A 24,742-nucleotide genomic window follows, 5' to 3' on the forward strand; every position below is an offset into this window, starting at 1 on the left:
TTTCCAAGCTTGTATCCAATTATTTATATTGTCACTTGTCTGTTGTAATTTCGTGTGGCTTCTTCACTATTGTCTCCGACAGCTATAATCGCAGTATCATCAGCAAATGTAGCCATCGTAATGTTCTCCATTTGTGGTATATCACAAGTGTAGAGTAGATAAAGCATTGGTCCCAATATACTTCCTTGTGGTACACCTCCTTTAGCTTCTTTTATGCTAGAGTAAACATTCTGGTTGTAATGTACGATTTTAATAGTTCGGTGTGTTGTTTTGGTAACATTTTATGTAGTTTATGAACAGGACCTTCATGCCAAACCATATCGAAAGGCTTGTGCTACATGTAAAAATATACTGAGCATACTTTTTTACTTTCGTAGGCTTTTTCAATAACATCTGTTATTCTGTGGACCTGGGTAAACCCCAAACTGGTGTGTTAGTATCAGGTTTTTTCGCTCTATGATCGGTTTTATTCTTTTCAACATGAGTTATTCAAAAAAACATTAGAGATCAGTGGAAGGAGTGATATAGGTCTATAGGATTTTATTTCGTTTGGTGACTTCCCAGGTTTTGGGATCATTGTAATTTCCGCCATCTTCCAAATGCCTGGAACATGTTTTAATCTAAATGCTGTTTTGATCAAGTTGGTGAGTTTTATAATTCCCTTTCTGGGTAGTTTTTGCAGTAATTCTCCTGTTATTAAATCGTAACCTGGTGATTTCCTGGGGTTAATGTCAGTTTTAATAACTTTGGTTAGCTCTTTCGGCGTGACTAATTCAATCATCGAATTTTCAGCTTCTATATCCGGCAAATTATATTCAATATTTGTTTCGTTTAGTTTGAAAGTTTTTTTATAGATATTCTTCTGCTTTTTGGTGATTGTCAACAATGTTGTTCTTCAGCAAGACGACGATCAACCACATGCTTCAAATCCTTTGAAAATATACATGGATATATTAAAATGGCAATGCTACCCCACCCGCCCTATTCTCCAGAATTTGCTCCTTCTTATTATTACTTATCCCGACATATAATCAGCTTCGTGGATGGATAACAGCAAAAGATACATCGTTTTTTTGCGATGGAATTAAACGCAAATTACCTTCCTTTAAGATAGGAAAAAATAGGTGCTATCGATGAACAATACTTTGAATAAAAACGTTCCGATTTTTCATATTAAACTTCAAATTAGAAAAAGATCAAAAATTAAATGTCACTAGTATTTCGAGGTTTTTTAAAATAAGAAAAGTTTCATTTGTTCACTAATGAAATTCCTTTTTTTACATTACAATAGTTTCACAGGTAAAGGTTAAAACACTTTACTAAAATAAGTTCCTATTATTGAAATAACTCTTCATAACATTATCTATTAGAGTTGAGACTCTTCTGTAATAAAATAGATGATCTTACTCTTAAATCATGTTAGAAAATATTGAAATATTTTGGGAAAAATTGCTTTCCTTATCATATCGTAAATATGGCATTTACACATTGAAAAGCATATAATTAAAAACAGACCGTCAAGCAATATATGAAAAAGACCGATAAATAACAATATTTTTCGAAAATGAGTTAGAATCATGAACTACCATAAAACCACTCATGACAGCAGTTGATCTAAAATTATTTTCCATTAATAACAGTGTCTAACAAACAATACTAAATGTTTATAATAAAAATACTGTCGCCATTTTCTTCGTTATACGTTCTGTCTTAGTTATATATATATATATATATATATATATATATATATATATATATATATATATATATATCATTACATCTGTAAAACTCAAAACTAATCGGTACTTTTTTACGTTGAGGTTTAAATTTAGCAGATAAAAATACATGAGAATAGGTTATTTGAATTGTTGAAGGAATGTTATCGGAAGTTATATTTGCGTCAATAAAGGACCAAATATTTATATAGTAACAATAACATTATCAAAAGGAAAGTAACTTTTTTCGAAATATTTATATTTTTAATATAAACAACAACAATGAATTCGTGGTTTCGCAACTCACTAAAACGTATTTCAATACTTTTTCCTCTCTTTATTCGGCTCACATTTAATGTTGTCGAAGGATAATGTTCTGTATATTTAATTTTTTCTTCGACATTTATGCGAATTGTGAATTAATTTTTGGGTGTCTTAACTTTGGATTCTTATTAGAGTCGTTTTGATTGACCAAAACTGATACCTGGTCGTTACAGATTACATCCTCGACCCATGCTGATATATCGCATACATCGTTGATGTTTTTTGAGGCGTGTATTTATCATCATCTCTCTTTTTCTTATATAGATTTTAGGCTTTGTGGTTAGAAAGCGCCTGTATATCCATGTGTGTATATCTGTTGTTCTCACAAGAAACATTATTTTCTTATATCCTTGTTTTACTATTAATATTAAATTAAAATAACGTTAAAGTTAAAATACCTAAGAATAATATCGTGGAATTATTCGAAATATTCTCACTCTATATCATGAATTGACTATTCTAAAATGGTTTACTTTTTATTATAAACTATATTTGTTAAAACAGCTGATGCTGTTGCATATTCTCTGTACTATCCATCGCCAAAAACATTTAGAGACCTATTAGTTTCTCATACTCATACAACTATTTCTATGTGTGTACTAAATGATGACATAAGTTCTAAGTGAACATATATACTTTTTTGTAATTATCCACTAACAAAAAGGAATTTCATTGCTATAACAATATACCTTAGAAAACTCTTTCTTTTTTCTGAAACAGTTCAAAATGGCATTTTCAATCAATTCTTACAATAGTCATTTTCTCAACAGTTGATACATCGACTGTTAAGTTGTCTGAAAGTTCTTTAAGACTTTAAGTTAGATTTAAGTTTTCTTCGAATAAGTCTTATTATTGTTTTCGAACATTTTTGGTCTTCTAGACTGTTATTTATTAATAATACTTTAGGGTAAATGATGTGGTTCGGTGAATGGAGGTAAATCGAAATGAAACAGTGGTGTTTACATTATGTGACCGTTATTTATTGGCTATATAAAAATTGTGAAAAATACAATTAGATAAAATGGATGGCAGCGGTGTTACCTGGAGACGAGGCTTGGGCAGTCGATGGTGGCACGTCTGAACCAAACGAGGGTTGATCACTGAATGAATCGAAATACCCTTCAATAACATCCCAGATAAACGTCTCGGGGTTGCCGCCAGCTATTCGTTATCGGGTTCTAGTTGGCGCTGCTGGCACCCCACCCGTGTTCGACAACTGGGATTATATTCCTGGGTATTTTGTAGACCGTTATTCCACGATGTAAAATTCGACATGCCTCAAGGTCGCTACAACACCAAAACCAGAATTTTTAAATCTTTAAAACCAAAATAGACAATTGAGCGTATGAGAGACTAGCGTCACCATAAGTTTCTAAACATATTTGCTGCTTATAAGCAGTCCATGATTATCGTGTAATTACACGGACTCAACTCAATAACAATAAACTAAATGGTTATTTTATAAAAGCACCAAGATAACAAAATTCTTCGCATTTTCATATATATATATATATATATATATATATATATATATATATATATATATATATATATATTCAATCATTTAATTATCCTCCAACAAGGATTTTTTGTAGATACTTGTAACCAATTATTATTGTAGATAGAATTTTCATGGATAGACACCGGAGCAAAGTAGCAAAGTAGTAGATATCTATATACTGCACACTATAGTGAACCTTATATAGTGTATATAGTGATAAAATATATGAGTGATAAAAAGAGTGAGAAATTTAATCACAGAAGATTATTTACCAGAACTGTCATTCTGCAGCATGCACTATAGCATTAGTGGATAAACAACTCAAGCATGTGGAAGTTTAATATTCGAATTTGATTATCTATTCTTAATAAAATGTTGCGAGAAAATATGTCATGTATTACAGTCAAAATTTGCATATATATTTATTTTATATCATATAATTTGATTTAAAGGTATATCATATCAGCAACACACCCATTATTAATCAATTCTATATTAAATACTTATCTGGAGCACGACTTTTTAAAACATATTTCAGACACGATAGATTCTTTATCATTACCACTGCCGTTAAATCGTTTTCTAAGAAGTTCAAGGAAATCAACGGTAAGGATAAATGAAATCGTATCTTTAAAAAGCAAAACAAAATGCACCACAAATACAAGTGACACACGAAACCGTACGTTTTTTCCTCAGTTATATGTTAAAACGATTAAAAAACGATTTAAATACAAGCATTTATTTATATAAATTTCTCATTAAAATAAACTTTGATATGTTATAATGCGGATGTGGTCTAATACGTTGCTATCAACAATACAATAATAACATAGTCATATGTGCGTTTGGAACGTTAATGTTAACAATTATAATGGTTAAATTTTGTCCATTTTAGATTAAATATATTACTCATTGGTGTTAGTCAAGGATATATGTTAGAAATATTATTTAAACACATTTTTTCTTAAACTATGTTGTAATTTTAACGTAAATTCTAGAAAATTTCGGTTTGTTATAAATATGGTCGTCCCGGCCGAACCCTGATTACATTTTCTTTAACAAGTTTTAGAGTAATTTTTTAAATTACAAGACCAATTAACATGATCAATCTAATATTGTTTTTTAGCTAATATGGAGATGTATCAATTTAGAATATTTTCTTTTCTAATTCATTTAAAAATGTTGATTATGGTATTTTGGTTAATGTAATCATATTTTTCATTTTGAAATTTATGTAGTGTCTAATTTCAAAATTCAAATTCCATTTAGAATATCGCATAGCAGGAACAGGTAACCTATATTAAGCTGCTTCAATAATCTCAGTTTAGCGTTAATGAAAAAAGCAATTTAATTTTTACCAACAGATAATTTTATAGTCAAGGGCATAGAGTAATAGAGATGCGACTTAATAGGGGACTCTGGCGCAAAGTTTTGCTTTTCCTAACATCCAGAGGGCGCCATAATGGGCCATTCAAGTAATTTGATGAGTCAATTTGAATCTCCATTATAGGTACCTTTATTTTACTGTGAAGACATTTGATTGGCTCATTGGTAATGTTTGGCACGTGATAGTCTTGACGTCACGTTTAATTGAAATTGAAGGCCAATCAAATTTAAATATATATATATATATATATATATATATATATATATATATATAACCGTAAGAAAAAAAATTTGGTACATTGCAAATCAAAATTATCTCTTTCGTCTCTTCTCATTTTCATATTTGTTTAGTGCCACCAATTTAATAGGATCTATCAGAGTTCTGTCTTTTTGTTTTTTTTTATACTAAAAGGAAACTTTGAGTCTTTCCCTCTTAATATCCTGTTCACCTGTTTTACTCAAAAGTATATAACAAACCTTGTTAGTACTTTTAATATTTTACCCAAAAGATTATTATGGAATGTACAATTGAAGGGTTTTAAATTTATTTTTTTTAAACATTTGACAAAAATTTTGTTATATTATCGACGCGGCAAAATCGCTGAATAAAATAGGAATAAAGTTGGAAGTCTGGAGCGAGATATTCTTTTGCCTCTATAGAATCAGTCTCAATTTGTGGGTCTACTGATTTATTCATAATTGTATGTCATAATTAATTTCTTTTTTCAAAAGTTTTACAAAGTAAATTGAGAAGTTCTTATAGAAACATCTGGACTGAAGTTATAGAGTCAAGTAATTAATGGTAAGAATGAGCAGAAAGTGGGATACTGGCCGAATGAATACACATTTTACCATTACCTTCTGGAGTTTGTTCAAATGTCGATGATACTTACTTTGAATACCCTGGTTCTGGGCTGGAACGATGGAAATAGGTACTACAAATAAAGTAAGACAGTTTAGAAATTAATAGTAACAATTATGAACAGAAATGTGACTGACTCCTTCAATTCACCTTCTATATCATTTTGATTTTGGTCCACTTCCATTTGTACATATTCTATGCTCGTAGTATTATTTTCGCCATTACTAAATTGTTCATAAGTACTTAAAGGAAAGTTTAAATGTATCACCAAATTTCTGACATGGTAACGATCATAAATCTGTTTCATGTTTAACCCAACCAGTTTAGGATTTTTAATGTTTTCTACTCATTTCTTAAAGATTTCTGGGTACTTTTTTAACGGAAGACGATGATGTATTTCCGCACTATTTGTGCATCCGAGCACACAACACTTCCTAGAAGGAGAATGTATTTCAACTACCGACTTGTATATACTAATAAAATAAAATAATAATTATTTTATATAATAACTAGCGACCCGCCCCGGCTTCGCACGGGTGCAATGATGATACTAAATTAAATACACTACAGAAAAAAATATGAACGTTGTATATAAAAACATAGCGGCCCGCTCCGACTTTGCAGGGGCATAAAATATATATGCCTATGTCACTCAATGAAAACATGATTAAAATCGATCCAGTATTTTTGGTTCATTCATTACTGCCCTTGGCCTGCACGCATTAAATTTGGAGTAAAACAATTCCTCTTCCTTATACTTACTATGAAGATTTCCTGCTATCTTTGGAATATCTAAATTCATACAATTTTTATTACATTACACATTTTTAAACGCAAATTTTAAATTTGTAATATCTCCGAAAATATTTGTTTAATTTACATGCTGTAAGGAACCATATTGATCTATATTAATTGCACACTGTATTTAAGGTACTTAATTCGATAAGGATTAATGCCGTATTGCTTAAAATAGCTTCGTAAATAAGCCATTTCCTCACGTAAAAAGTAAACAATAAAAATGGTTAATGTGGGTTATCCCTAAAAGATAAACATATACCATCGCGGACTTTTTTGTAGACCTTTTTATGGTGTACAATACTGTAGTACATTAATTTGATCTAATTCGTAGGGTTAGGCAGCGTTTTTGCTAATTGCTAAATAAGCCTAAAAAAATAGGTTAATTTACGACATCACGTTAGAAACCTCTAAAATTAGCAATGTTGCCTTAGTATATTATGCATGTATTATACATATAAACCTTCCTCTTGAATCACTCTATCTATTGAAAAAAACCGCATCAAAATCCGTTGCGTAGTTTTAAAGATTTAAGCGCACATAGGGATATAGGGACAGAAAAGGCGACTTTGTTTTATACTATGTAGTGATTATTTAATAATATATACTTTATAAAAATCTAACCACACTGTTCTCTATATAGGGCACATTGAAAATGGCGTACGAAATAAACAAACCGTAGAACGAAATGTACCAATCAGATCCCGTCGCGGATCTTAGTATAGCGAATAAAACAAGTAATATGTTAAAGGTAGCGACATCTGCATGTTGGACGTCGCGAAACATTTCGCCAAAATTTCCTATGAAGTTAAATCTCTATTTCTCTATGAACATATCTAAGGAATGATGATTCGTTTGTTGTAGCAGAGATTTTGTATTCAGTACGCTATTCCTCGACTACATGATATTGTGAACTAGAAGTTCTGTGAAACAGGTTTTGTACTCAATGAATGAATACAAAAGCCTCTGCATAATATTTAAACGGAAAAGAATGAGCTTCGAGGGTGTTATTCAGTTACTACCAGTCCATGATGTTCCTTATGTATGTATTCAAGCATTTTAGATATCCTTAAGTCGACATTGCATTTTGAAGTCATAAGAAAAAGTTGAGTTATATTAAGTTTCTCTTCACTGGCGAATTTTATTTAGAAAGGCATGTGTACAGGAGAAAATAAAAAAATTAGAATAAAAAAGCCGTACGGAGAAGTGTTTTTCTCATAATACGAAGACACTGACACAGAAGACAAAACAAGAATGAATTGGTTATTTTAAAATAGGTTTGAATTAAAATAGTGGCGAACATGAGTAACGAAATTAATACATTCAGTCAAGTATTTCATACTGAAGAACCTAGAGAAGCTTTTAGCAGATATACCCTATAGAATCATCATGAAGAACATCAAAAAGTCATTGATAATTCAGATCATAAAATTATAAGTATAGGAAATCGGTTGCCCTGTGTTTGGTATCATGATTTAAAATGAATGGACGAACTTAGAAAGGTACTGTAGTGCCGACCAACATCATGTTATTGAACAGTACCGTGAACTATTGAATTATCTCCTTATCCATCAGGATCTGCTCTCAAATCACTTTCTATATACTGTTTGTAAATATAATGCATTTTTTCAAATGATATGTCTTGGAAGAAACACTAAATCTCAAGTTTCGAATCCTGGAGTAATATTATATTTTTGTCACTCCCAGCCAAACAGACATCAATTATATTAGATGCAATCAGTACATTTAATTTTTAAATTTATCTTTATTATTGTTTTGAAATAAAGAATTGTGTTCATAGATTCCATAATACACTTTTATCCTTTGCATAGAGAAGCGAATGGAAATCATGGAAGATTTGGATATCAGCTAGTTTTTAATATATTTAACCTTTTCCTACTAATCTATTAGCTGCATCCTATCTTCAGTTCTTCTTGTCTTCTTCAAAACGCATTTTATAAAACAATAACACGCCTCGAATATTATTATGACGATCTGCTATAATTGTTCACTTATATCTGAATCAGCTGTGATTACATAAAAAACGACGACAAAAATGATGTAACAAACATAAATAAAGGCTAGTATTTGCTATGGATTTTTTATGCCTTAGTCAAAAAATTCGAGAGGCCTATTAATCTTATTTGTGATTCGAACATCTGCCTTTAAAGCTTTATTTATCTCGAAAGTATTAATTTGATATTTCAGCTTTCATTTATCAACGAAAAAATAATAAAACCCGTAAAAATTTTTAATAAATTTCAGCAATATTATATGAATAGAGCGAGGGGTAATTGTGGTTTGCGCACCAAGCTACTAACTTCGTTTTCGTATAAACACAGGAGCTCAAAATCTCTATCATTTAATTTAATAAAAATAGTTATTGAAAATATGGTTATTTAGTTCTAGCAAATATAAGTAAATTTCTTTGATATTATCTTTGAATTTTTTAATTATAAAGTGTTAATTAGGGAAACATATTATTGTTTAATGTAAATGTAGATTTAACAATATGTAGTTGCCATAGTTAATAATATTTAATTTAAAATTTCTGAGACAATATGAAATATAAAAAAAACTTGTCGAAAGGATGAATGTTGGTTTGTCAGCGATTTAATCATCGATTCATTTTCGCACTTCAAAACCATGTGCCAGCCAAGCCATGTGGGATCTTTCTGAATAAGTGATAAGAAGGCACTATGCAAGAAAACAAAACATCTCAACAGGTCAATTAAAAAGTCCCTGACCTGACAAATAGATGGCGCTAGTAGAATTAAATCCATATTAATCCATATGTTTTTAGTTAGCCTTAACCTTCAAAGGATGCGTGTACAAATTTGACAGCTGTCGGATCATTAGTTTGTGAATTATAGCATTTTGAGTGTAGCAACTTTTGTTATTGTTAAAAAAAACGGATAAAAGGAATTTCCCATGTTGATAAAATATTGCTTTTTGAAAGGAAAAAATACAGTTGAAGCAAAAACTTGGCTTGATGCCGAGTTTCCAGACACTGCCCCAGGAAAATCAACCATCAAGGATTGGTATGATAAGTTTAGAAGTGGTGAAATGAAAACCGAAGACTGTAAACGCAGTAGACGTCCAAAATAAATTTTTTACAGACGAAAACATTTAAAAAATCCATAAAATGATTTTGAATGGTCATAAATTGAAATTTAATGAAATAACAGACATACTGAAGTTACCAATTGACTGAACATGTACATCATATCATTCACGAATATTTGGGTATGAGAAAGCTCTGTGAAAACTGGGTGCCACGCGAGCTCATGTTTGAATAATTATCATTGACTACCTTGAAAAAGAAAGGAATTACAGAGCGTTATTGGACCGTTTGAAGGGCGAAATCGCCGAAAAACGGCCGCATTTGAAGAAAAGAATGTGCTGCTTCACCAAGACAATGCAACGTGTCATAAGTCAGTGAAAACGATGGCACAAATCTATGAATTGGGTTTCGAATTGCTTCCTGATCCACCGTATTCTCCAGGTCTGGCCTCCAGCGACTATTTTCTGTTCTCAGATCTCAAAAGACTGTTCGTTGGGAAGAAATTTTCGTCGAATGAAGAGGTGATCGCCGAAATTGAGGTCTATTTTGAAGCAAAGGACAAATCGTACTACAAAAATGGTATCGAAAAGTTGGACGGTCGCTATAATCAATGTATCATCATTAAAAAAAAATTTGTCAAAAAAATGGGTTTTACTATGGTAGGCCGGGAACTCTTCAATTGATCTGTTATATGAGTTGCAATAGTATATCCTTCACAACTCTTAAGGTATTAATGTGTAGCCAGATTGCTACATAATTTCATTAAAGAAGATAACTTTACGTCTATTACCACAAAATAGATAGACTTAAAATGCGATCTCTCCTGTATTAATTTGTAACCAATGTGCTCTGTCAAGTCACCAGAGGTCGCGCAAGTCATGTTTATTTAGTTGGAGGGAGGTTACTAAAATAATATTAGAATTTATTAATATTACAGGGGGAAATTAAAAAATACAATTTTAATAAAATATTTTATTCAAATACACGTTGTTAACATTAAAATTTTCTAAATATATGAAAATAATCTAACACTTATAACTTATTTTCTAATTGTAGATTATTGTTGGCTTAAATATTATAAAATATTAAAATGTATATTAAAAATTTCTTTAGGTATATTTAATGGTACTTAACTGGACCCTATCCATGTAATTTTTCATTTTTTCCCTTTCATTTGCAATCCTTTTTACTTTTTGTATCCACCAGAACAAGTAACACCTAATTATCACTTTTCTAAATATATTTCCCTCATCCAGATGTTGAACACAAGTAATACTTTTGAAAAATAGTGACATTTACTGGCATAACATATTAACCAGAATTTCCTTTATAATTGCTTTGGCACATACTTTTGGCAATACGTAAAAAAAGTCTAGAGATGGCTTCAAAAACATATACATTGAAATATATTTGTGGTGCCGTGGGACAACATTTGTCATACTGGCGAACATACTTCCTGAGCTCTGGTTTTGTCTAATTATTGGATTAATTTGTTTAGAAATAGAAACTACTTGTTTGTATAAATGCCGTACTTAACATAAATTGTCAAATAGTATTAACTGCAGATGGTCCTCTAGATTCTATAAAATAAGAATTATAAAAAATAGCAAAATAAGAAAAAGTTATTACACACTTACTTGCTTTTTTTTGGTGTTGTATGATCTGGCTCCTGCTTGCCTGAAGTAGAAGGAACATATTCCTCTATTTGAATATAACCTATATAGACACATAATATAATTTCAAGCATCCCAATTTTGAATAAAATTGTACTTACTTTTTACACTACATAAGTTGCAACTAGGAACTGCATCTTGGTTAAGCAGTGGTTTACCACATTTGGGTCTATGGTCTTCTGATCCAAAATTTAAAGAGCAAGTTCTGGCTTCAGCAGAGCTTTTGGGAAAACGATGGATGTTCCTTCACATATTGGAACAGAACAATTTCTTTAGTTTTTGGAATTACATCGATCTTTCTACAGCACCTGCTGAAAAAAATTTATGATAAAAAGCTGCCGATTCCTAAAAAAATCGTACCTATTACAAGAACTCAAGTAGAAAATATACGGAGGCAATAATTCCTTACTAAAAGCTAAAAAATTAAATTTTAAATAACAAATTTGAATAAACACTACATCCAATATTTTGTAAAGCTTATATTTCACATCAAAATAAACAAATCTGTAATATAATACTTCAAATCCAAAGAAAGAAATCTGTAATCTTTTTATCGGCGACACTGTAGCGGCTTGGCAGTACTGAGATCATTGTTACAAGTGTGCCCATTTAAGTTCCCATTCTATATTTCAATGTTTTGTGTCTTTTAGCAAATTTAGGTAATTCATAATTATTTATCAACTGCTAAATTACATAAACGTTCTTGGAGGATTTGAGCCATGTGTATTTCCAATAAGTCTTACAGTTCATTGCTTTCGAAGTATTTGATCCTCCAGGTTGTTCTTTCCCATTATTACCAAAATCACTACTTTCAAATCGTTGAAACCAAATCCGATAATTGGGATATGATGGAACATCATCATCATCACAAGCCTCTAAAAGTATTCGATTGATTTCGGTAATAAGTTTCTTCAAATAAAACATCAAAAGTAGAGAATACGGAAGATGCGGTTTTGGGTGCCTCATGATTAGCACCATGCGAGCGTAAAATAAATAAAGTAACACCATATTTCCATATTCATTCATACTAGAACTAGTCTGAGTCTTTCGTAAGTCCCAGTCGTTTGATTAAGAAAAAGTTACAGTGGTATATACCTTAAAACACTAAAATGAATGGATTAAGCTTACCCAAGCAGTACACTAGTGTTATAATGGAGGCGATGACAATAGTCATCAGTTACAAAAATATTATATTTATCTAATTAAATCGGATTAACGGATTTATAAAAAAAAACTCCTAGGTCAGTAAAATATATGGCTTTGTTGAAAAAAATATCGTTTTTAATGCTTTTTCTATATACATCAATTTTAACCGATTTTTACCCATTTTGATATATCGATTTTTTCAGTAAGCTTAGAATGCAAACGTTATATTGTTCTGTATATAAATATAAAATATAAATAAACGTTTTCTTTCCTGAAAGCCTTATACTGCAGAAATAATATTTGTTAAATCTTCTGGCCAATCCGCTCTGCTTTTTGTCTAAGATGATGTTTCCAATTTAATCTACTATCGAGATGTATGCCAAGATATTTAGCTGATTCTGCTTAAGAAACCGGGCATCGGTGAAGTGATCTAATTAGCTTTTTTGTCATTACGCCACAACGCAAAATTAACATAACATGGTCTCTGGTTGATTTGTTGATCTTGTTGATTGCTAGTTGCACTTTTTCTACAGCAATTTCCTAGGCAAAGATATATCTTTTGCCATGATAACTGTGTCGTTGGTAAATGTACAAAGTACTGTTTCTTTTGTTATTGGGATATCAGCAGTGTAGATCAGATACAGGACTGGTTCCAAGATACCTGTGGAAATAGGTTTAAGTGTTGAGATTATCCTTGCGGAGAATGTCATTCTAGACCCTACATTTTCTTGATAAAATATATGATTCCAGCGGTTTGAAATAATATGTTTTAAAGAAACATATTATTCTGGTTTCTGATAAATTCTTGAAATACATATTTTTTCTATGTCTCATTAGACCATAAACATTAAAAACAACAGATGTCTTTAATTAATATTAACATAAAAGATTGCCGGTCCCAACGTACATCATTTTTGAATAAACAATGAACTACATCTGTACTATTAAAGACGATACCTGTCTTTGTTTAATAATCCAATAACGATATAAATAAGGCTTTTATTAGATACATGAATAAGTAAACCACGTCTTTTAAATTGTGTATTGATGAAGATCATTAATTGTCTTCGAAATGGCATATCTACCATTACAAGGCTAATTTTGTTTCTTTGATTATATATTTATTTTAATTAAAGAATTTATTTTTAAATATATTTTGTGCTCCAATTGAAAATTTTATAGAAAAGCATTATCATTGGATCAGGTGTGATCTAAGCAGCTGCGAACTGGTTTGAAATATGGTAACAAAATATCAGACGATTTAAAAGTGATAATGAAAAACTATATGTCTCTATATCTTCAGTATAATTAAAATGATGAGAATTACCTATTATTACTGTTATTATTATTTACTTCATTGCAACATTCCATATTATGGCAAATTAGGCTCATATAGAAAAACGAAAAAAGATAAGAAAAATTAGCAATAAGCAGTTATAATTTCTTGTAAATATTTGATGGTTGTACTCTGATCATTTGTTGTTTTTAAAAGGCGTTTAATGAGAAGAAGAGGGAACAATTCATCAATTTCTAAGCTAACTGTGAGCTTCTTGATAGTTTGAGCTGAAAAACATGGTCTTGTTATTCGTTATTTTCGAACTTGTTTGGTACTCCAAGCCATTTTTGCCACTGAAATCAAAATCAACAATTTTAATTTGCTGAAACCAAAACTGAAAATTGAGATATGATGGAGCGTTATTATCCTAGGTTTCTAAAAGTGTTTAAATAGCTTCGGGTCATAACGACAAAACTAATGATTGTCGAAAATTCAATTTTGAGCGTTCTAAAAAAGAGTCGGCTTGGTTGGCGCAGTGGTAAAGGCGACAGGACGGCCCCCCTACTATTACGATAGTCACGGGTTCGAATCCTGCTGGGGCATGGTCGTAAATTTATGTTTGTGATTGTCCTAGGCAAGAGTGTAAAATCCGACAATGAAAATGATCCTTATCACGCCAGTAACCAGGCTGGGTAAGACCGGATGACTCCTGGACTGATTTCTAAGTTGGTCACCACTCGCCATTCGGTAGGCTCACTCCCCGAGGACTGACCTTCGGAGCCCACGTTAAACTGTAGATCCAGTCTAGATAAACCCTCGTTGGTAAAAAGGATACTTTAAAATATATATTAAAAAATACCAAAAGAAAAATTGTAATTTTACGTAGAGAAATGTTAATACCATCGAATTTAACAGGATATCTATGGGAATTCAAAGGACAATGTTATAATACATTGGTTAAAAAAATGGCTGCCTTTTCTTATATTAAAAAACTGACAAACCAATTTCATTTCAGTACAAAAATTCATAATATATATATATATATATATATATATATATATATATATATATATATATATATATATATATATATATATAAGCAAACAAACAAAATGTGATCAAACCATAGCATTTACTGCCGTTTCATCAATGAATGCTTTGAATATCAATTATCTTAAACAAACCCATTCAAATTCAATATTTATTGACAATAAAAATTGCGTTATATTTATTACACCTTTAGAGCCCTTAAAGATTAGGGACACATTTTGTTATCACTAAATAAATATAATCAACAATTTGTGTTATTATAAAAAGTGGTTCCATTCCACTGGGGACGACTATGTCGAAGGAATCTTTAAAATGTAGATTACTTTTACGCAAACAAAACTTGCAACAAATTATATTTAATCAGATCTATGCAGAATGAGCAATTTGATGCAAGTTTCCATAATGTAAAGTACGATTATGGGTAGATGAACTGTGCAGCAAAAAGTTGTAGAAAATCCTACCCAATATTCGCTCGCTAAACTTGCTAAACGAAAACAACTTACAAACTAACATCAATTAAAGCAAATGTATTGGCTTGTTAGATACAAATTGAAGTTATCCTTAGATTCTTTTCTCTATTAATATGTTATTACTAGTGTCCCTTATTCAATCTCTAATAAAATTAAAGTTAGCAGCACTTTTCAGTGTTTTTGCCAATAAGTACACTCCACTAAACAACTGCATAAGGCCACATGGTTCTCTTTATAGAGTAATAGAGAGAAAACCCAATAGGGGTCTCTGGCGAAAAGTTTTGCTTTGTCCAACATCCAGATGGGGTTAAATCGGCCATTCAAGTAACTCGATTGGCCAATTTAAATCTGAATTATAGGCACCTGTCAAAAACATTGCACTGTGAAGAAATTTGATTGGTTCATTGATAAAGTTTGCCACGCAGATGCGGCTGGTTTCATTAACTAATACAATTTAAATAAAAAGCAATTTAATTTCTGAAATAACTTTATTAAATTATAAATATACTGTGTTAAAATAAATAAATATATATATATATATATATATATATAAAATCATAAACAAAGAACTTTGGAACAAATCAAAATTACTGCTTCAGTCTTTCCATATTTGTTTAGTGCCATCAATTTAATCTATTAGAGATCTAGCAGAGTTCTGTTTTTTTGTTGTCTCTTATTGAAAGCAAACTTTGAGTCTTTCCTTGTTAAAATTCTTTCACCTTAGTATTTGCAATATTCTAATTGGAAAATCATGTACTGTACAATTAAAAGGTTTTAAATTTACATTTTTTAAAGTTATATAGAGATATCTCAAAGACCCACTGACAATATAATGAAACAATTTTCTGGGGCATTGCATTGACTCGTTTATTCTTATAGGAACATCTGGAGTTGAAGTTATAGAGCCATCCCCCGTTAGTATACAATGTAAATTATCTAAAGAGCCCCCACGTTCATCCTGTTCTCACAATTTCCTAAAGGCGAATGAGATGGAAAAAATTAACTTATGTTGAGCGCTTCAAATGATTTCTCAAACATACTAGCCGAAGGATGTATATTCCTGAATCCATGAGCTCTAAAAGATTAAAAAAAAATTCCAATCTATCTTGATTAAGTAGCCTTAAGCCAATATATTTATTCGGATAATTACACTTTTTTCTTTAATGAAATGAAACCCTCAAGGTAGTTGAGATGGTAATCAATTGATGACACTTTCACAAATTTGTTCTTATTTGGGTAATAAATTTTACACCAAAATTCCTCGTTTATTGAAATTCGGTTAATCCTGTCTTAGTATATATTTGCAGTCAAGAGCTATTATTTTATTGGAGTTGCAACTATTGATTCAGGAAGAAAAGTATATAGCCGTTTGCGTAGCTTCTTTCGGAAGGGGTCAATTTCTAAAATTAAAAAAAATATTTATGAATTTATATATATGAATAAACTTATCCCAACTTACAACAACAAAAGATGCTGTAACGTTCATACATTTCTTTGATACTTAATCCAATCCGTTTGGGATTTTTAACGTTATCAACAATTTTTTAATGATAACCAAATACTTCTTGGAACGAAAACGATTCTGTATTTCTTTACTATTTGTACATCCGGGTATACAACACTTCTTAGATCAAGAATTCACTTACGTCAGGCATAATGGAAATGGCGCTCAAAAATAACCAACAAAGGTACCATAAAACCGAAGTGAGTCAATCAGATCCTGTCGCGATTCTTAGCATAGCGACTAAAGCAAGTAATATGTAGTACGGTATGTGTAAGGAAGTACGGTAGCGCTGTGGAAGTGGTACTGTTACAGGGGGACGGTGATAAGAAAAAAGAGCGAGACGTCGTCGTGATGGCCTTTTATACTCCAGAACTGCATGGTACCAATCCACCGGCGTTGCCAACCTTTGTAGTTGTTGATGGTGAATTGGTGGTGGCCTAAAGGGTCGTGGCGGTCGCCACATAACTCCCCTCCTAGTGGAACAGCCGTGGAACGTACCTATATGTGGTGCAAGTTCCGGAATGCACCCGCAATCACGCAAACAAACGCCCGGGGACTGCTGATGAGATGGGGATCCCAACCTGAGCGAGGAGTTTTACGGGATCAGCTGCCATCGGAGCTGTAGCAGGACGTCGTTCGTCTTGAGGCGTTTAGCTTTGTTTGAGGGTACCTGTAAATGTGTTACGTGTCCCGTTTCGTGATGCGAGGGTGCTCATGTGTTGCTGGTATACATGATGGGCTTCTGTGGTTTTCGTCCATCAGGCTAGTCTCGTGGGATGTCGTCGACCACGTGATGTTGATGAGTTCCGTTCCTCGTGCTATCCTTCCATGCACATGTCAAGCACCTGTCGAGTGGCTTATGTTGAGTTGATTTACCTGTTAGGCACTTTGATCACGTCGGGGTCACCAATTGTAGGAATGTTCGTCGGGTCGGTCAGTCGGTCGAAATGTGTGGCTGCCGCGGCGATTATTTGTCAGAACACTCACTACTATTTTTGGAAGGAATTTGCACGGGAACTAAAAACACTGGTTGAATCAAAGTTGTTTATTCTAACTTACGATTGATACATGTGGTCGATGGGAGGATTGACAGGATATTAGGTTAAGGTGAAGGAAGTACGGTAGCGCTGTGGAAGTGGTACTGTTACAGGGGGACGGTGATAAGAAAAAAGAGCGAGACGTCGTCGTGATGGCCTTTTATACTCCAGAACTGCATGATACCAATCCACCGGCGTTGCCAACCTTTGTAGTTGTTGATGGTGAATTGGTGGTGGCTTAAAGGGTCGTGGCGGTCGCCACAAATAAGTAATAAGTAACGACATCTAGGTGTTGGACGCCGCAAAACATTTCTCCAAAATTTCCTATTAAGTTAAATCTCATGACTAGTTACGTGAAAGGAGGCTCTTTCCTCTTTTTTTGTTGGGAATCTCCTAATTTTCTCTATAATAGTTGGAGTCCAAAGGTTTCGGTGTAAGAAATTATTCCTATGGTATTTGGATGCATCCACAATGTTTCTCAGAACTCTATTCTACAATAATTGTATTATGTTGATATTAATTAAAACAGAGATCAAAATAAATTATATAACTAGAGCTACTTATGCAATAAATGGCAAAATAAATAAAGCTAATTCTAAACGTGCGAGATGACTTGACGTCGAGATGGTCCGGTGTCTGAAAACTAAATTAAAACGTAATAAGCAATCAATTTTCAATAATAAAGGTGAAATTGAAAATACACATTAAGTATAACAAGGGTCGGCGATGACTACGACACATATTTCTAATGTCGGGATTAATGAAATATAATGATACTGACAGTTAATGACAGACAATGGATGGTAATGAAAATAGCAATAACAGACAATGACAACTGTAGTCAATAGCAGTAATGGAAAAACCATGATGGTTAACAACAATCTTAGTCCATAGCAGTCAATAACAATGCCCGGAAATCATAACAGGCAACAGTAACATATAAATAGCCTACAACGGATAATAGCGATAATTGATGGCAATAGTAAACATGCTCGGAAGAAGTATGATATGCGCAAAAGGTACGAAGGGAAGGTAACACCCGACGTACCATCTTCTACTATATAAATCCTACTATCCTAAGACTAACTATAATGGACAATGACGCAATGATGTCAAGGGAAGGAGACGCGATTTTCTGCCATTAGGGTTGGTAAAGCCTTGGTACCTCGCTAAGGTAAAGCCAAAATCTCAAATAAATAACCGACGCTCTCGCTGTTCTATGTGTTGTTGCAGTTGGAATGGCTTTTTACTCCGCCCTTTCATGAATCTGCAAAGCGAACACGGAAAAATCAATCAGCAGGATTTATGTATTCTTCAAATTATCAATAAATCATAACTACACATTAGTTTCAAAATAGAGGGAAGTAAAATAGATAAAGATAAATAAATAAATAAACAAATTTAAAATAATAATAAATCAAATAAATAGCATTGAATGAAATTAAAAAGAAAATTTGAGTAAGTATTACTTATGAGTAATGCTAATTAGTAAAATGCGAAAGAAAAATTATCCGAGTTTAAAAAGATTTCACGTTTTTATAAACTCAATTTAGCAATACGTTCGACGGTGTCGATGATATGCATTGGCTGTTTTATTGGAAGGATTATACAGCCCGTCCAATAACACAGTGATCTCACGTCATTTATTACGTTAATACAATTTATTACGTTAAAACGTCCCAATGTTGACGCATCAACTATGATACTTTAGTTCATTTCGGCTCGGAGTTATAACAAAATTTTAATCTGCATAAAATAATGGAAACAAAATGGAAACAAAATATCAAATATACTGTATTTTAACATTATATCACATCTAATGCATATATTATGGAAGGACTTAAAATACAGTCAGTTATACCAAATATACAACAATAGTTTATAGGTTAGGATTTTGTTTTATTATATTTACATCTCTTTTTCACATCACTTATATGGTAGAGTTCTAGGAGCGTTTTTTAATCTAGTGATTTTGCAGACGTTTGACAACTGGGCGACTTTTGTAGGCTAATTCGGTTACATCTTAGAATCTATCAGACATTTTGGTATCTTTTTTTAACTATAACGATATAAGAAGGAAATATATAGTCTAATTTTAAAACGAATTTACAAATTCCGATAGGCCATACATTAAACATCTTGATGAAGTGAGTTCACTGTTATTTTGAATAAACTATAGTTCACTTTACATTGCCGTTCAATCCTTTTTGAACACAAATGGCCCAACTTTAAAAATATCTAAAATATAGAATTATCAGGGGGGATGGAGGAAGTTCCATACATATTCGGAACAATTTTTGATTTCTTTTAATGGTAGATGTCTGTCTGCGTTTTAAGAAAAAACATAATAAACCTAAAAAATATATATCTTTTCCGGCATATCGATATTTTTTCACTAGTATTTTGTTTTGACCTGAAATCGGGTCCAGTTACGGAGAGCGGCAGGAAAAAGCGAGTTGGACTGTTTAAGTGGAGGCTGCCCAGTAAACCTCACCCTATCAGCTAATCTCATGACACTAACTGATACTTCTTACTGTTGGTAACACCGTTAGGAGGCACGAGGGTCATGCAAGGACATGGCGTCGTTGTCACACCAGGCAGTTCGCGGTACCTGAGTTAATCGCTCGACGGGAAAGGTCAAGACTATTGGGAGTAAGAGCACGACGGAATGGTGTCGATTGAGATAGAATAAGGCCATGAAGAGCTAGATGAATTATTGACCTAAAATATCGGCCAGTTCGTTAATACATTTGTTATCCGAGAGACGAAGAGTGGAGAAATATCTTGAGCAAAGGTCGGATACAAAATCGTGAACTTGGGTTTTTCTATAAATTTGATCATTCTTGGCAAACCAGGGGGCATTTATTATTCTCCTGAGAATGTTTTTCTGAAAAAGTCGAAGGCGTTCAATCAAGACTAGGTGATACGTATTTGAGATAGGCACTGGAGCTGTATAGAACAACAGTTCAAACCAGCATCTTCTAAGGAAGAGATTTTGTTGACAGAGGAAGTCTGCTGGCCAGGTTAATGGGCGGGTACAACAGCAATTCTCCACATTTTAAGACGCGAATTGCTCTGTGCGAAACGCTTCTTGTGCATAAAGATGGCCTGGGTTTTCTGTGGGTTGACCTGAAACCCTCAAAAAGGTAATCACCGGGCCATCATCGAATTATTTCTGGAGTCTATCTTGGATATTCGGTACTACTCTTGAAGAAGCAAAGTAAGCAGTGCCGTCTGCATAATAAGGTGCCTCAACTTGTGGCCTCCTAATAATATCTAAAAATATTATATTATCGGAAAATATTAAATAAAGCGGGTGCCAGGGGGAACCTTGTGGAACTCCTGCGTCGATGATTTTCCGGTTGGAGAGAATATCATTAATCTTCACCTGGAGCTATCGCCCTAACCGAAATGATTTGATAAGTAAGAGTGGTTAGGTCATCGGCTGGACCGAATAGATTTCGTTACTAAGCCTATGCGAAAAACCTTGTCACAGCCTTTAGTTTCGCCCAAGAGGTGTGCTTTTTTCATTGACATCATTGACCTTTCCTTTGCTATTCAATATAAAAAATGTCGATATTATTTTAAATATCGATATTTCTAAACACCAGATATATCGATATTCCTCTCACTTCCGACATCCCTAATACAACACATGAAAATCGATTTTTAAAAAACATAAATGTGCACATCAACAGAAAAGTAGAGATAAAGAGTCGCCACAATACATTCTAAGCAGGAAAAAATGCAACTACAGCCATCTCAGGATAACATTGATCGTGAGAATAATGGCAATTACGACTTGGCAGTGTCGACGATAACAGCGACGTGTGCAGTTTTAGCTATCATTTCGGTCGAAAGCTGCTCGTCATTGTTTAAAAGGTAGAGCAACCATTGTTAGTCCAGTAGGCTATATAAAACAATGTCCGGCGATGAGTCTATTAAGTTATGGTGGCCGAATTACCCCTACCCTGTACAAATGTATCTGGTTTGGGGTAAGGATAATCAACCCACTCTCATGTACAACGATGCCGAGCTGATGAAGAATTACTTCAACAGACCAGTTCAGTTCGACATCGATGAAGAACGTCCATTGGTTATCGACGAAGGTGGTACCCGGCTATGTTTTCTATTTTTAATCGAGCATTTGTTCTCTTTCTTTACAGACACGATAAGTGAGCATCCTGCCATCACAGAGGGTAACGATCAAAATACCAAAACGGTCACCACGGCGGAGGTTCAGGGGCATCAAGATAAAGAAAAAGGGTGGATGAGGCCGCACAAGAAACGGCCCTTCCTTATGGACCTGGAGAGGCGGGAGTGCCGTTTGGATCTCAATGTTGCAGACGATAATCAGGTAAATTAAGTAAAAACAAAACTTTTATTCGACCAAACAATTGTTAGTGTAAAGAGTTTTTTGATAAGTTCATTGTAAGTTATATAAACGATAACAAGTCAGTTCCTAGTTAAATTATTGTTTTAAACTATTCTCTAAAAAAAGCTAGACAAAGAGAAAAATTAATAATAATCACACGCAGAAGCGCCTAAATGATTAGGAGTTTGAAGTCTTCTGATTGTTTTACTTTAAAAAGTCATTTATTGAGAAAAATTGATACAATATTTTTTCATTAAGATATTTTCCACCATTTTCTACAACTTTCTTCTATTTTACTTCCAACATGGCCATATTGTGCCTAAAGAACGATGTTGCTTTGTTTCGTACTTTTTATCTTGTTTCGTTTTTCGAAATCTTACGCGAGCCCAACCATGCTATATTGATTTACACAAGTAGTAATCTAAAGGCCCTTCGTCTGGTTAGTACGCTGTTGTGGCAGAACTTGCAGCTTGAGTTGCATAATGTTTGTACAATAAGATTTTATAGTTATGAATATACCACTTCACTTTTGATGTGGATGGTTATCCTGGACTATCCCATGACTTTTGCCCTTGGAATTGTCGTAGTAGATCTACTTTTCGCCAATCGCAATATATTAATATCGATGAGATATATCGATATTTAAAAAAAAGTATCGATAGTTGTTATTGGGAATATGGAACTTTAAATTTTAAAAACCTAGAGTACTGAACTTTTCTTTTCAGATATCTTCCTCCTCGAATATCAAGTGAATTTTGCATAGAAATGTAAGAAGTGAAAAGAGTGGAAAAAAGTTAAGAAATATCGATAGTGTGAAAAATAAGTAAGATAATGTTTGTTTGCCGATATATCGGTATTTTCTAAAATATCATTTCTATCTTTTCTTCGCGCTCAAAATCCTAAGAATACGCCATAGAAAACCATTCTTTTTGGCCTGACAAGTAATCTAACCTAACAGTATTGAAACGATTCGAAATGGTATTTTCCGCCCAAAAAGAACATTTGTTTCATCAACTACTAAATTGTCTGAAAAATTTGTGCTGTATTTTCATGAAATAATCTTTATAATGCATTGTCTTCAATCTTCTTTAATAAACTTCAACAATAAATTTCTAATAATGTTTGATGGGCTTCGGCACCAAATTTCTTCAGTTGAAACAACATGAAATTTTGACCATTCCATGATTAACTTCAATAATACTAAATGGAAAAATGGTTATTTTATGTAGAGTCGCAGTTGTTTATATTAAAATATCTCTTTCCAACCAACAGATATCAAAATTAACGTAAACACTTAATATACTGTTTTTAGAGCTCCCGTTCCACCAATAAATGATTCAGTTTTTTCTACCAATAAAATAAATCAATTGCAAAGCGCTTTGTTTTATTCTCTTTAAATAATTGATGTAATTCATTTTTTGGTGTTGTAAACATATAGTGTTAATGCAATGCTAAATTTTGAAGATTATTAAAGTTAATTGAACAGATGTTGTTTTATGCCATCATTGAAAGAACAATAGGATACCCAGCACGCAGACCTACTTCCGAAGTTTTCCAATCATTTTTAAGTAGAAGGAACCAAAATCCAACTATACCATCAATGACAGTATCATTTTTCTTTTCAATATTTACAAGTTTGTTTTCACCGGTTTTCCAACATGTGGACGAGCGTTGTCATGCTAAAGAATAACGTGGTTGTGTCTTCCATCCGTTTTGGCACACTGATGGTTTTATCTAGTAACGTCTTCAAATCCTTGTCTTCAAAGTTTTTGGCTTTCCAGAATGTGTTTGTCTTCGGTATCAAAATCACCATTGTTACAACATCGAAAACAGCATTCACGAGTTGAAATCGATAGAGCATGATTGTCATCAACTTCATACAATATTTCATGACCTGCAGCCGCCCTTTTCTTCAAATTGAAGCAAAAATAAAACTTCTCGCAAATGCGATTAACTAGGTACAAATTTTGACATTTCCAACGCACCGAAAATTTTGTTCATACTTCGACGAAATGACATACCGAAAAGTGAAGGCTTAAACATTAAGTTGGTGACAAATATAACCTATGCGATTTAATACGATGTAACATCTGTTGTAAATCCTTTAAAATTAATTTGTCGGCCTGATACGTAAAAAATATTCTATATATATATATATATATATATATATATATATATATATAGAATAGAAGAATATAAATTGAAAGAATATAAGAAAAAGCTTCAAAGATTATTAGGAGAAAATAAAAAACTATTAAAAATGTGGATTAGGTTTTGTAAGTAATAATTTGCGTTGTTAATGTTGACAGGACGATGCTTTGTATCAGAACGAGGAGAACGACAAGGATAAAGATAAAGAAAAAGACGGAATGCCTCGAGGCCGGAAACGATGGAAAAGGAAAATTTCCAGGAAACAGTTTCGGCATCATGATATCAAACTCTTCACTCCATGCGAATGTAAGTACTATTATTCTATGGAAATTACATAAATTATTTCATTCTTATTGCATATGAAAATAAGTCTTGAGTTAGAAGGATTTAAAAAAAACTTCACTAGTATTATT

At 32.6% G+C, this 24,742-nt stretch overlaps 2 protein-coding genes and 1 long non-coding RNA gene across 6 annotated transcripts in view; 1 reads left to right on the forward strand and 2 right to left on the reverse strand.

Annotated features, from left to right (window-relative positions):
* The window catches only part of LOC143203793 (uncharacterized), a 63,980-nt gene that overhangs the window by 14,262 nt on the left and 24,976 nt on the right, over positions 1 to 24,742 (forward strand). For 2 of the 3 annotated variants that reach the window (XM_076416084.1, XM_076416092.1), the window contains 2 exons: positions 21,970 to 22,160; positions 24,488 to 24,635. In XM_076416084.1, coding sequence (XP_076272199.1) covers positions 22,074 to 22,160; positions 24,488 to 24,635 — 235 coding nt within the window. In that variant the 5' untranslated portion in view covers positions 21,970 to 22,073. Of the gene's footprint in view, positions 1 to 21,698; positions 21,913 to 21,969; positions 22,161 to 24,487; positions 24,636 to 24,742 lie in introns of those variants that run through there. The other variant, XM_076416077.1, reaches the window with a different exon arrangement.
* Positions 3,148 to 6,210, reverse strand: LOC143204068 (uncharacterized). Of its 2 annotated transcripts, XM_076416525.1 has the most exons (3): positions 5,939 to 6,210; positions 5,820 to 5,861; positions 3,148 to 3,326 (listed from the first exon to the last, which is right to left on the reverse strand). In XM_076416525.1, exons 1-3 carry the CDS (start codon positions 6,093 to 6,095, stop codon positions 3,289 to 3,291), a joined length of 237 nt encoding a protein of 78 aa, XP_076272640.1. In that variant the 5' UTR covers positions 6,096 to 6,210; the 3' UTR covers positions 3,148 to 3,288. The 2 variants fall into 2 exon arrangements, with proteins under 2 accessions (XP_076272640.1, XP_076272631.1); XM_076416516.1 differs by lacking the exon at positions 3,148 to 3,326 and having other exon boundaries at positions 5,693 to 5,861.
* On the reverse strand, positions 11,285 to 12,247 carry LOC143201492 (uncharacterized). The gene is made up of 2 exons (XR_013007479.1): positions 11,422 to 12,247; positions 11,285 to 11,363 (listed from the first exon to the last, which is right to left on the reverse strand). It is a non-coding gene; the product is annotated as an uncharacterized LOC143201492 (long non-coding RNA).

The sequence above is a fragment of the Rhynchophorus ferrugineus genome, unplaced genomic scaffold, assembly GCF_030347505.1.
Source record: "Rhynchophorus ferrugineus isolate W39M unplaced genomic scaffold, kcgeb_rfMv2 rfM1, whole genome shotgun sequence".
Lineage (NCBI taxonomy): Eukaryota > Metazoa > Arthropoda > Insecta > Coleoptera > Curculionidae > Rhynchophorus > Rhynchophorus ferrugineus.

Excerpts from the sequence above, each read along its gene's own strand:
- LOC143204068 (XM_076416516.1), bottom strand. The coding sequence starts at position 6,095 with ATGAAACAGATTTATGATCGTTACCATGTCAGAAATTTGGTGATACAT. Across the intron at positions 5,862-5,938 it reads AAATCAAAATGATATAGAAG|TACCTATTTCCATCGTTCCA; the intron begins GTGAATTGAAGG and ends CTTTATTTGTAG.